Genomic DNA, 13,380 nt, shown 5'->3' with positions numbered 1-13,380 from the left:
ACTGAGCACTGGGCTGCTACACTTTCCCATTTAGGGTGGTGCTCATGGGGCACTCTTAGTGAGGGGACTTTAGGCTTGGGACTCCATGAAAGGATTTGGGGCCCAAGCATTGGCCAGAAACTTTCTTAGGACCTGGCATTTGTGACAGAAACCGGCCTTATTTTAGACGTAGTAAGGGTCAGGGTTGTCCCCATGAGATAGCATCGTAGAGTGCTGGGGTATCCAGGGTACAGTCTCAAAGCTTCAGACCTTTGGGGACCTAGGGAAATGTCATTGTCTGTAGGTCTTGTGGTTCTGTGCAGATGTCATTGGCTCAGTTCTCTGTCCAAGTAGCCTTGGTGTGGTCCCAGGGAGTCATCTGTTCTTTTGCCTTTGTGAACAAGCTCAGTGTCCATCACAAAAAAAAAAAAAAAAAAAAAAAAAATTGGGGGGAGGATTGTGTGTCCAAGGCCAAGCACTCTGTGAGCACTGGAGCAGCGCCTCTGTTACTCCTGTCAGTGATGTTACTGAGGGGCTTCCCAGGCATGACAGTGATGGCTTCTGATGTTAGTTATCCTGATCTCTTCTTTCTCCCATGCTAATGGTACACAGGAGGAGATGACCAGTGCCCTGGCCACCATGCGGGTGGACTACGACCAGGTCAAGATCAAGGACCTGAAGACCTCTAACAACCGGCTCCTCAACAAGCGGAGGAAAAAGCAAGCCGGCAGCTCCTCAGCCTCACAAGGATGCAACAACCAGTAGCTCATGGGGGAGCCAGAGTGACAGACTGCCATGTCCCGAGGCTCTGGCCAGGAAGGGCCGGAGTCGTTTTTTTTTTTTTTTTTTATATAAGAAAAGGATAATGTTGTTGTCTTAATGTGTCACATTGAACTTGAGGATGAAGAGCTTGGCCCAAGAGGCCCAGCCTAAGGTCAGGCCCTAGAAAGCTGCTGGGCCCCGGGGATGGTGAGCCCTCGGCTACAGCAAAAGCAACTTTGGCCACTGTGGCTTGAGTGAGGCCACAGCTCTGTTCTGCTTTAGGACTTGGCCTTACCTCTAGGCCACTGGGAGTTGTGGCAGACATACCCTTTTTCTACAGAGACATACCCTGCTGTGTGGGCAGATGGGTCTGGCCTTGAGAAAGGTAGCTGGCTACTGGTTGCTATGGTGACCAGAGACCATGTTGCTGTCTATGAATACTGAACAAAAGAGGAAGGAGAGGTAATCAGGGGCCGGGCCTACCTTCTTGGGGAGGTTTGTCTCTCACACTGGCTGCTCCTCCCCAGCCTCACTTCTCTTTGGTCTGCTGGAGGCTGTATAGTCCAACTTGCTCACTTCCCTGGGTGGTCCAGCCTTGCCCTACTGTAGCGCCTGCCCACACAGCACTCAGTCCGCTAGAGTCCCTGGGGCCCAGCATCCTGTCACTATCCCCTATCCAAAAGATAACTTATCATCTCAACTGAAGGTGTGGGTTTGCGTGCTGGGGGGTGGATATCCTTAACCTTTTTCCATTGTGGAAAACATCACTGTGACAAAAGCCTCTTCCTGCACACCAGATCTCAGGTAGGAAAGCCCCTCTCTGCTGAAAGCAAGGGCTACTCTGGGGACACTTTCGTGAAAGGGAGTGCTTGACTCCCTGTTTTCCAGGACCTCTTTTTCTACTCTAGATCAGACCTGAGGTGGTCATGGGCTGCCATGCTTATGAGGTCCGGTCCTGGTTTTAGCGTGAATTGGAGCAGAGAGGGTCCTTCTTGGCTAACCCCAGACTTAGTCAGCTCTGCCCTGCCATGCTCAGGGTAGCCTCCAGGTGCTGAGTGTTTGATAGACGACCTGACAAGTGCCTGGCACCCAGCCTTGTTCCTAGATCCTGGCCTTTTTCACTGGCCGGGAAACCTTAGATTATATCAGTTAGAACGGTACTGCTGGATTTTATATCCAGATATTAATAAACATCTTTTTAACATTTTCCAGTGATTCCTGGGTTTCTTTTTGTGTACCTAGGTGGATAGAAGTGGTCAAAAGACAGCTCCACACCCCTACTAATGTTTTTATTCTGGCTGGAGAGGGCGCCTCCGGCCTGGTAAACACACCGGGCTGACTTCAGCACCTCTGCCTCATTCATTGTAGAAAGGTCAGAAAGACTGAGGCCTGGCAGCTGCCACATGCCTCCAGCTCTGTGCCGCCCCTGTGCACTGTATGTGTGACACCCACCCCGGCCCTGTGTGTGCCAGCGTCTGCCCACAGTGGCCACCCCCAGCTGCGTGCCAGCCTGCTGAAGGGCGGGCAGAGTGCCTGCTGCAGCACGGAGCTATTTTCAGAAGCTGCCAGGTTTCATTTGGCAGAGAGAATATCAGGGAGGGGAGGGGTGGTATGCTGGAAGACTGTCTTTTCACTATTCCAGCAAGAGAGCACCCTCACCCCTTGGGAGCCCTTGAGGGCAGCCTCAAGGGGCCCTCACTGTGGCATTTCAACCCCCAGCTTCAATCTTGAAACCTCCCATTTTCTCTAGGGCTCATCTGGTTCAGGCAGGGCTCGCTCCTCCTCAGCTGCCCCTCTTCTCTCAGGGTATGGGGGAGGGTGCAGAGATGTTAGAAGGCAAGCCACTCCAGTGATAGTCTACTGCTTCCTAGCCTGGTGACCTTGGACAAGTCTCTCAGCTTCCCTGACTTCTAGGTCCTCAACTGAGTACTGCAGATGAGGTGCCCATCTCATACTATCAGCTAGGGGATTGGGGTAGATGCCACTTGTACAATACTTTTAAGAGGGTGCCTGGTATGGGTTGCAAGGAAGGAGAGAACTTAGAATGGTCTGAGGAAGAGGGAAGCTCAGTCCAGGCCCCCTTCTGCCTTTGGGACTCTGCATCCAGAAAATTAGATCTTCCAGACTCATGAGGTTTCACTTCCAAGGACTTGCTCTTCACGATAGCAACATGTGGGCTTTTGGGGCCTTTACTGCAGCTCTGGACTTCAAAGGAGGGTGATTAGATGACTTCAAGGTTCCTCCTAGAGACTGTGGTTCAGGTCAACGTTGCTCATGTGCTAAGGCTGGTGAAATGCTGGCCATGTAGGAAAGTACATAGAGTACATGAGGTATAGATGGATTCTTGCACTTGGTTGCCCAGTCCCCACTATGCCTGAGACTTGTGAGTACAGGGCAGGCAGCAGTAAAAGCTTCTGGCAGGGTCACCTCAAGGAGTTTACGTTGTTGAGGGAGAGGCAGAGGATACCAGGTGGCTAATAGGGACTGGACATGCACTGTGTAGTTTAAATACCACACAGATGTGGATTATTGAATCACGGTCTTCATGTGGTCTAGGAGGAAACTTCATGGGCAGTTTTATCCAGAGAGAGCTGATGTGACCTAGAGGACAGTAAGGTACCTGATAGGTCCAGGGTTCTAGCTTGGACTAGACACTCAGGGACAGACAGACTGCCCTAGGTTTCTGTCTGCACTGCAGCCCTTCTAGTGTGTCTCCCTGGGGCTGGCCTTGAGTCTCTGCTGTACGTACCTTCTTCACAGGTAAGATCACAGCTGCAGAAGTCTTGGAAGAGGCTCTTATCAGACTCAGTGTCTTCCTCCAGCCCCAAGGAAGAATTGTTATTAGACACACTTGGCCCATCACTAATGCCAGGGAGGAGCTGGCCCTTAGGGAAGAGGTGTTGTAGGGGAAGTTAAGAAGAGGGCAGAAGGCTTATTCTCTTAGCTCCCGTGTCTCCTTGGCCACTTGCTTTATTCCATGAGAAAATCTGACTCAGTGACAAGCCCAGCCCAGGGCTCTGCCCCCTGATCTTGGCATTAGATGCACTTCCCACAAACCAGGACTGGGAGGTTGGGTCTCAGTGTGGCTACCTGTGAAACGACAATCAGGTGATAGTATTAGATGAGTTAAGAAGCCATCTGGCCACACATTCACATGAGCTAATCTAAACAAAGGCATTGATTATACATAGTTACTGTGGTAGCTTCTTCAGAAGCTTTTAGTGAAGAATTTCATGAGTGTGTGTGTGTGTGTGTGTGTGTGTGTGTGTGTGTGTGTGTGAGAGAGAGAGAGAGAGAGACAGAGACAGAGAGAGACAGACAGAGAGAGATATGCATTTGTGTGTGAGAAAGATGCATGTGTGTGTTTGTGTGTGTGTGTGTGTGTGAGAGAGAGAGAGAGATGCATGTGTGTGTGTGAGATACATGTGTATGTGTGAGAGAGATGCATGTGTGTGTATGAGAGAGAGATGTGTGTGTGAGAGAGGTATATGTGTGTGTGTGATAGAGGTGTATATGTGTGTGAGAAAGAGAGGTGTGTGTGTGTGAAACAGATGTGTATGAGGGGTGTGTGTGTGAGAGAGATGCATGTGTGTGTGTGAGAGAGAGAGATATGAATGTGTGAGAGAGAGAATGTGCATATGTGTGTGAGAGGTGTGTGTGTGTATGTGTGTGTGTGAGAGATGTGTGTCTGTGTGTGTGAGAGAGGGGCGTGTTTGTGTGTGTGTGTGTGTGTGAGAGAGAGAGAGATAGATATGTGTGTGTGTGAGGTGTGTGTGTGTGTGTGTGTGTGTGTGTGTGTGCGCGCGCACATGCATGCGCACTCGAATGGGTGAGGGGGGCCCTGACTCAGTCCTCAGAACCTGAGGCTGGCTGCCTTCCAGCAGTCTGGCTCATTGCTATTCTATACGAGCCCTCTCCGTCCTCACCCTCCATTCAGCCCCTCCACTGCAGGATCAGAGTTGGGCTCCAAATGAAGCTTGCTATATAGCCTTTGCAAGGGTCTCAATGTTCTCTGGCCTCTTAAACTCCCCCTGGAAGGCACGAGGGTGCAGTGGGAACTGTGTAGCTGTCTCCAGACCTGGTTGCCTTAGGTTGAGCCTCTGTAGCTCTCATGGATTCTCACAGCTGCCTTCAAGCATAGAAGGGTAAAATTCCTCCTTTTGTCCCATTGAGCAGCCAGCCTGCTTACCCTTTGGAATAAAGATCAGCAGGCAGGAAGCCCACCTCACATCCTATGTGTAGGATGAGGTTAGGACCAGAACTAAACTTCAGTTTGCCTGAGGCCTTGGTCAAGATTGTACTCATTTTTGAGGTTCCCTATCAAATAAGGACCAGATTATTTCAGCAGCTTGGCAGACATATATATTGATATCAGTTGATAGACTGGGAAGACTGTTCTATGGTCTCAAGCAGGCCATGAGCTTTTCTAGGTCTTAGTTTTCTTACCCATTAAATGGGAGAAAGTCCTTACAAGGCTGGAGGAGGACAGTGGGTAGATGAACCCCCAGAGGCCTTCATCACCAGCATCTGTTGCTAGGTGAGTCCAGCTTGCTGGCATTGCTAATTATTCCTCTATTTCTTTTGCCCCCAAAATATAGCTGCTAACTCAAGGGAGCCAGTTTTGGGGGGACTCAGGGAGTTAGTGGACAGTAGACAGTAAGACATGTTTATTGGAGATATGAGGCCATCTACTGGTCACCCAGGTAAGCATTTGTTGATACCTACTATGTACCAGAACTTGGAAGAGGATGCAACCACGTCATGATGAAGTTTCTGTTTGCTGAGAACCTGTTGTGGTACCGGGCTTTACCTGGGTCACTTAATTTAGTTCTCACATTCCTATCTACCTAATAGAGGGAGAAACTGAGTCCCATGCTCTTAGGCTCTGTATACTCCCCCCACCTCCATCCTACAGAAGGCTAGAGGAAGGAAATGCTACTCTTGGTTTTGGCTGGAGACGATCACAGAAGGCCTCTGAGATGTAGTAACAACGTGAACTCAAAGGGTAAGCCAGATTTAGGTAGAGAAATTAGGGAAAGGGCACTTTGGCCAGCAGATGTGGGATGAGGCAGGGCTTTGTATGGGAAGAACAGAGAATATGCCTGTTGAACAGCTGAAAGTCCACTGTGGCAAGGAATCTCATTTCTTCATCTGCCTGTAGGAAGTTAGAGAGGTGTCCTCAGTGTGCGATAGTGGATACAGAGGCAGCTTCTCCCTGTACGTGCTCCTAGGGCACTCTCGTGGGTCCCACATTTCCCACCCCTACCCCTTACCTCTGGCTCTCCTAGAGATACACCCACCTTTGATGCCAGTTTGTCAAACAATCCATCCACCTCCTCTTGCTGCTGTGGCATTTCCAGTTCACTCCTGAGCTGGCTGTCAGAACTGGAACCAGGTCTCGTCTATGTTGGACTCGCTGAACTCCCAGCATTTGGTGGAGGAGTCCTAGCTCCTTGCCTCACACCTCTGCTGCCAACAGAGTTATTTTATATACTGGGATTTCTCTTGAGATTTAAATTGAGCATGAATTTATGTGCTCTAAAAAAAGTTTATGGACCACTGAACTAGACATTATCAAAATACATCTTGAATCCTGCAAGGCAAGTGCTACGATCCCCAGTTTGCATATGGAAAAAACAAGTCTCAGAGTAGTTCAGTGGCTGGCTAAGGTCCAAAGCTAGAGAGGATGGGAGGCAGAGCTCAGATATGGCACAATGACCTCCAGGCTATCCTTTCTCCTACCGTGCCTGCCCTCAGTCCACATTCTTCAGGGACAAGAAGAGATCATCTGCCTGCACTCTACCAAAGGGGGCAGAGATGGCTAGGTGACCATTGTCATCTTGTGCTGCCATTGGGTGTGTTTCACTCTGGGAAGAGATGGTTGGGGTGAAGAGGGGTAACGGACACTAGGAGATTGCAGGGACCATGTTGGGGAGTCTGCTTTCGTCTGCAAAGGTGCCCTCTGCTTCGGGGACTATGTGAAGTGTCCACATCAGACCAGGGGCAGATGCCTCTCACATCTGGCAGAGATCCTTTGTGCAAGAATGAGGCATGCTTGTCAGCTCGCTACAAAGCAGCCTTTCATCCCAGTGTGTGTGCACACTCCAGTCCAGGTGTGTGGTAGGACTTGGGTTTACAGGCTCTTCCCCACAACATAGCTATTATAGGAGCTTGGGTAAAGGTCACTAAAGAAGGCCAATCTATTGGGCCCATTGCAAACACAGTTTTCAGCTCAAGTATCGAGTACCTCACGTGTACCAGCTACATCTCACGTGGCCTCCCTTATGTTCCTGTTCTTCCAATAGCTTCCGAAGCAGAAGTTATACCCATATTGCAATCCGCGTCCCTGGAGCATGAGCAGCTATGTCATGGCCAGTGGCACAGATCTCCATAGTTCCCTCGCTAAGAAGTTTGTCTGTAACCAAAGAGGCCGATGCTCTGATCCCTTCCCAGACCTGTTTAGTTGAGATGTCACGCTTCTGTCCTTCCCTTCCCCTGATTTTTGTTACTCCTGGTCATCAGAAAAAGGACTCTTGAGGTGATCTGTTGTGGCTCTGGCTCCTGACTCTGGGCATGGGTGAATGTTTAAAGTCAAGGTATTTATCTGCAAATGGGTAACCTAGTCATACAACCTGGGGTTCTTTTTGACTCTGCTTTGAAATTTAAATAATCCATTTAGTCCCTCTGAGTCCATTTCTCATTAGGATATTTGGGTAACAATGCCTGTTTCTTGTACTAGGAGACTAGAAGAGATGAAACATGACCTTCTGGAGAACTCCCAGCTTGTCACAGGTCCTGAAAAATTTCACCTCACACAGGCCTCTGTTTGTGGGCATGGTGGCCTTCTGAAAAGTGTTGAGTCATGGGTTGGAGCCTCTGGAAGGAGGCAGTCTTCCTGGAAGGAACTCCTGTCTGATGGCGCTGCCCACATCTTTTGGGCCTCTTTGTGAAGGTCCCTTGCCAGGCCTAGTAGGCTGAGTGATGAGGCTGCCAAGGCTGTTAAGGAGACAAGAAAGGTAGAGGAGTCTATGCTAGGCAAGTCCAGAGACCCTCTCCTATAGGACTGTAAAGGGAGCAAGAAGCTGTGGGGGTGCAGGCTTGCACCCTGTGTCAGATGGGTAATGGAATGGACTGGCTCTGAGGGCCTCTAATGGGCAGGTTTCCTGTGTGCTGGCTGGAGCAAGCTAAGTAGCTAGGACTCCATGTCCAGAGTTGGAGCCCACAGCTGAGGAGTCGGTCACAGATATGGACAGAAGGGTCATAGAAGACTGAGTAAGGGGTGTCTAGTTAGGGACAAATGACAAAAACGTGGGCTATAAGAAGGACATCCCAGACAGAAAGGAGAGCAAGTGCAAAGACTCAAAGACTCTCTGGGTAGCAGAGGGGGAAAGTGTGTATGTTGCTCCTGGAGAAGGCTATTTCCCACCAGCCTCTCCTAAACAGAAGTGAACATGTGGGCTGCCTACGGGGCTTCAGAAAACAGCTTTTTTCTTTTTTGGGAATAGGGGTGGGGTTGAGACTGGGTTTCCTCATGTAATTTCGGCTGGCCTGAACTTGCTATGTTAGACCAAGTTGGCCATGAATTCGCAGAGCTGTACCTGCTTCTGCCTTCCAAGTGCTGGGATTAAAGGCGCAATGATTACATAGAGCAAGCAGGCCAGACCCAGGGCTTAGGGTAGCGTGGCTGAATGTATATCAGCCCTCTTCTAGCTTTGACTCTACAGAAAAACCGTTGGCTTCTGAGATGGTTTTACCATGCTGTTGTTGGTAATAAATTGAACCTGCTAACCTGTAGATACATAGTCTTCTGGGGCTGTTAGTATCAGCAAATCAATGGCTATGTCTTTTTACATATAATTCATAGGGCTGGAGGGAGAGATGGCTTAGCAGTTAAGAGCGTGTACTGCTCTTCCAGAGGACCTGAATTTGGTTCCCAGCTCCCAAGTTGGGTGGCTCACAATAGCCTGTAACTCCAGCTACAGTGGGATCTGATGCCTCTGGACTCTGAGGTCATCTGCACTCAACATACAGTATATATATAAAAGATTAAAAATAATAAAAATAAATCTTAAAAAAGATGTCATTCACATCTGACTGTAGATTTGAGTGTGTGTGTTTATGGGCACGTGTGTGCAGGTTTGTGTACATGTGTGGAGGTCAATATTGGGTATCACTCCTCAGTTGCTTCTCCAAGTTATTTTTTTGAGACAAAATCTCTCACTAAACTCAAGCTTGACAATTCAGTTAGTCTGGCTGGCCAACAAGCCTCAGGAATCCTCCGGCCTGCCTCCCCAACCTGGGATTATAGATGTGTACAACCATGCCTAGCTTTTACATAGGTGTGAGGGATCAAATTTGGGTCCTCATACTTGCCCAGAAAACATTGTACATACCCTGGAGATGGGCTATAAAGATAGAGTGTGCTCTATCTACTAGGCCAGAAATTGAAGGGGCAGATTCCTCTTGGTGAGCTCTCAGAATTGGCATTCCATTTTACTGGAGTTTTTGGATGCTTGGTAGGGAGATGCTGAGGACGGAGTAAGCAGAGGTTCTCAGTCATACATCATGATCTCAACTGGCAAGAGTCAAGTGCCTCCTTCCCCCAGCGTGTGATCAGGACCTCCTGATTGTACCTGAAGCTGTAGAGATGTTGAAAGCCACAGCCTGTCTATAGTGGACCCTTTTCTCTGCTCCTACAGGCAGTCCCAGGACGTGTTCCTAGAGCCAGAGCTGTGGGATCCTGGGAAGAGAATGGCAACTTTGCTTGATCTTGGGGCTTGAGATTGGTTTAGAAGAAAGAGGGGGTTTGGGAAAGGTTGCAGCTTTGCTCTGGGAAGGGACTTGCTGAACCTTGCTGTAAGAGGTGTGGCCTAGCTGAGCGGTGGTGGCACAGGCCTTTAATCTCAGCACTGGGGAGGCAGAGGCAGGAAGATCTCTGTGAGTTCAAGGCCAGCCTGGTCTACAAGGTGAGCTCCAGGACAGTCAGGGCTGTTACACAGAGAAACTCTGTCAAAAAAAAAAAAAAAAAAAAAGAGTTATGGCCTTAAGAGGATGGGAGTACTTACTGTCCTGTCAAGGGACATCAAAATGTTCCCACATGACAGCTGCTTCCCTTACACCTGCCTTTCAGAGCTTCATTAGAAGGTTTTTGTCTTTGTTGCTCTCAAGGTCAGGTTGTTTACCTTAGAGAGCAGCTTCAAGGAGTAAATCCTCCCCATCTGAAGTAGCCTGGAGGAGGTAAGGACACCGTGAATTCAAGAGTTTAGGAGGCCGTATGGGTGTGATAGTTTGTCTCAATTATCATCTCTGTGGGATTTAGTATCACCATGGAAACATGGGCATGCCTGTTTGGAGTTTCCAGATTAAGTTAATTGGGGTGGGAAGTGTTGCTGTCCTGAATAAAAAGGAGAAAGTGAGCTGACCACCAGCACTAATCGCTCCTGCTTCATGGTTGTGGATGTTCCTGCCATCATGCCTTCCAGCCATGACAGACTGCAGCCTCCCACTGTAAGACGAAATAAAGCTTCCACCCTTCAGTTGTCTTCGTCAGGGAATTTTGTCACAGCAACAAGAAAAGCGAAAATGCCATGGGTGAAGCAATTCCACAGTTGGGTCTGTGCGAACCTCGTGGTCTGTGTGGCCAGTGACCGCCAATGACAGAAGCCATCTCTGCTTTCCTCACCATTCACGAAGCCCTTGGGATTCTCTGCATCTAGACATGAATTCACGAATATAGGCTGTGTCCTGCACTGGTAGGGGGAAGAGAAAACCTCTCCCACTTTTCTCTTCCCAAAGTATGTTCCACAGCTGAGTGTCACAGTCCTGGAGCCGGCACTTCCCACTCTAGGTTCTGCAGAATTCCCAAGTTCAACTCTTTGAAAACTGGCCCCTGCCAGGAAATGCTGGAGCTACTTTGACCAGCTGTTATATGTACTCTTAGACAAACCTCTTCCTTTCTTTGGATTATCTATTTCATTGCCTGTAAATGGCCATCATGATGCTCCCAGGGTTCTTGGGAGAATTCAATATGAAAACATAGGAGAAAAAAACCCATAGTTTTGATTTGAATCGGAAGTCTGATAATGGAGGCTACTCCAGGATGTGGGGAGTTAGGAGACAGTTCTGAAGGGTGCGGAAGGGAAAAGAAGTTAGATACAAAGTAACAGCTGATATGACAGGAGGACCAGGGCATTTAAGAGTCTAAGGCTCCTAAGTTCTGCAGAAGTCTCTACTGTAAAGACACTCAAGGGATCTGTGGGTACACACTGGAGTGAGGCTACCGGGAGAGTAGGTAGATGGATCAGAAGACTGAGTTTTATTTTTCAAAGGCCACACCTGTGCTCATGAACTTGAATCGCCTTCAAGTCTTGCGTATCAGGGTCAGACTCTCATCCCTGCCCACAAGATGGTCTGGTTGACAGGGTGACAAAGCCTTTCAAACAAAAGACAAGCTCCAAGAGTTGCGAACCCAAGGCCTTCAGCTGCCTGTCTCCTCAGGCTCTGGCAGCCCTGGCTCATCTCAACAAGCACAGATCAAATGTGTGTTGTCTGTTTCCAGGCCTGATTTGTCTTGTCCCTCCAGACCACATCCAAGAAGGAGCTATTGGATGTTCATGTCCTGGTTCTCTTGAGGGCATTACATTGTTTGGGTCTGTTTTGCTAAAGCCAGCAGTTTCTGAAATTCATTTTTGAGATAACATTGACATAGAGTGAAATCTGAAGTGGAAACATAGATAATTTTGACCTAACTTATGACTATGTAACCAGTTTACCAACCAGGATATGGACCATCTCCTTCATCTCAGTTCCTAGTCACTTCTTTTCCCAAACCCAGAAAACAGAATCTGATTTCTATTATCACAGACAAGATTCGCCTAGTCTAAAAGTTCATATAAAGGGAATTTTACAGTATGCAAGTGCGTAGCTCTTTGTATTGACTTCTCTTGGAGATTTACCCATGCTGTATTAGAAGTCTTTTTTCTCTTATTGTTCCTAGTATCCTTAGGTTTTGTAAGTGAAATTTAAGAATGTTTTAATTCCCTGGTAGTTTATTGCTGGATTATGGAAGTATTATTGTTTTTCTCACATTGATCTTGTATTCTGTGATATTACTGTAATTATTTATTTGCTCTTCTATAATTATGCTATCTGTGAATAAAGACAGCTTTACTTCCTCCTTTACAATTTTGTTTTCCCTCTCTATTCTTTCTCTGTTTTATGCAGTAGGGCCTCACAGCCCAGGCTGGCTTTGAATTCACAATCTTCTTACCTCCACCTCCTGTGTGCTGGCAGTATGTACCACCATTCCTGGAGCTTCCGTTCCAGTCTGTATGGCTCTGTTTTCCTTGCCTTGTTGCGTTGGTGGTGACTTCCGTTCAACACAAAGTATTGGTTTGGACTTAAGTTCTCAAGAAGTCATTATTTCAGGCTGGGATGGTAGCTTTCTACCCCTTTCAGGAGACTATTAGAGGCTCTTGATCTTCGGAAGGCAGCTCTAATAATCCAGTTTAAGATGCTGGTAGACAGTATGACTTAGATGCAGTTCAAAGCTATAAAAGCAGGCAGGAGAGGAGAGAAGAGAAGAGAAGAGAGTTGAGAAGAGGAGAAAGAGAAAAGGAGCCTGTGGTGGTATGAATGAGAATGGCCCACATGGGCTCATATATTTGAATGCTTGGTCCCCAGTTGGGAAGGACTAGGAGGTGTGGTGTGGCCTTGTTGGACTAGGTGTTTCAAAAGCCCATGCCTTTCCCAGTTAGCTTTTTCTTTGCTTTGTGCTTGTGGGTCAAGATGTAGGATCTCAGCTCCTGTTCCAGTGCCATGCCTACTTGCCTGCTGCCATGCTTCCCACCATGATGGTCATTGACTCTTACCTTCTGAAACTGTAAGTCCCCAGGAAACTCTTTCTCCTATAAATTGCCTTGGTCATGATGTCTTATCACAGTGACAGAAAAGTAAGTAAGGTAGAGCCTCAGTTCTGAGATAGGAATTGAAGGAAAATACATTAGCTGCCTTTTCATGACCACCAACAAAAAAAGCAACTTAAGAGAGGAAAAGTTACTGTGGCTCACAGTTCAGGGGACATGGCCACCAACAGCAGGAGGCTGTTCTTTCACATTGTGTAGGATCAGGAAGCAAAGAAGAGGGAACACTTGCTTAGCTGGCACACTCAGAAACACAACAAAAGGTGTGTTTTACTAATGTCCTAGATTTGGCTCTTAATCCACTCAAGTTGACACTCAAATTAACCATCACAGGAGATGAGACAGTACCAGGAAAGTGAGCAGACAGGTAGGAGAAAACCCAAGAACGTTCCTTTATATCAATGGAGGATTGATTCCAAGATCTCCACATAGACCAAAATCTGTAGATGCTACAGTCTCTTACATAATATGACATACTATTTGCATATAACCTATGCATATTCTCATGAGTGCTTTAAATCATCTCTAGCTCAGTTATAATACTTACACAATGTAACTGCTGTGCTAATAGCTGCTATACTGTTTTGTTTAGGGAATAATGATGAGGAAAAGTTTTGTGTTCAGTACGAATGTAATTTTAAAAAATTTATTTTCCAATGTTGGTTTAAATCACTGATGTGGAAATCCACAGATCTGACTATATAGTTTATTATAAGAC

The 13,380-nt window shown here is 47.6% G+C and overlaps 1 protein-coding gene across 3 annotated transcripts in view; it reads left to right on the top strand.

The window, feature by feature from the left end:
- Positions 1-1,948, top strand: part of Mapkapk3 (MAPK activated protein kinase 3) — a 34,173-nt gene extending 32,225 nt beyond the window's left edge. For 2 of the 3 annotated variants that reach the window (XM_036191608.1, XM_036191607.1), the window contains exon 11: positions 592-1,948. In XM_036191608.1, coding sequence (XP_036047501.1) covers positions 592-744 — 153 coding nt within the window. In that variant the 3' untranslated portion in view covers positions 745-1,948. The remainder of the gene's footprint in view (positions 1-591) is intronic. The other variant, XM_036191609.1, reaches the window with a different exon arrangement.
- The last annotated feature ends 11,432 nt before the right edge of the window (positions 1,949-13,380 follow it).

The sequence above is a fragment of the Onychomys torridus genome, chromosome 7 (assembly GCF_903995425.1).
Source record: "Onychomys torridus chromosome 7, mOncTor1.1, whole genome shotgun sequence".
NCBI classification, from domain to species: Eukaryota; Metazoa; Chordata; class Mammalia; order Rodentia; family Cricetidae; genus Onychomys; species Onychomys torridus.
This window is presented reverse-complemented; position numbering and strand designations above follow the sequence as displayed.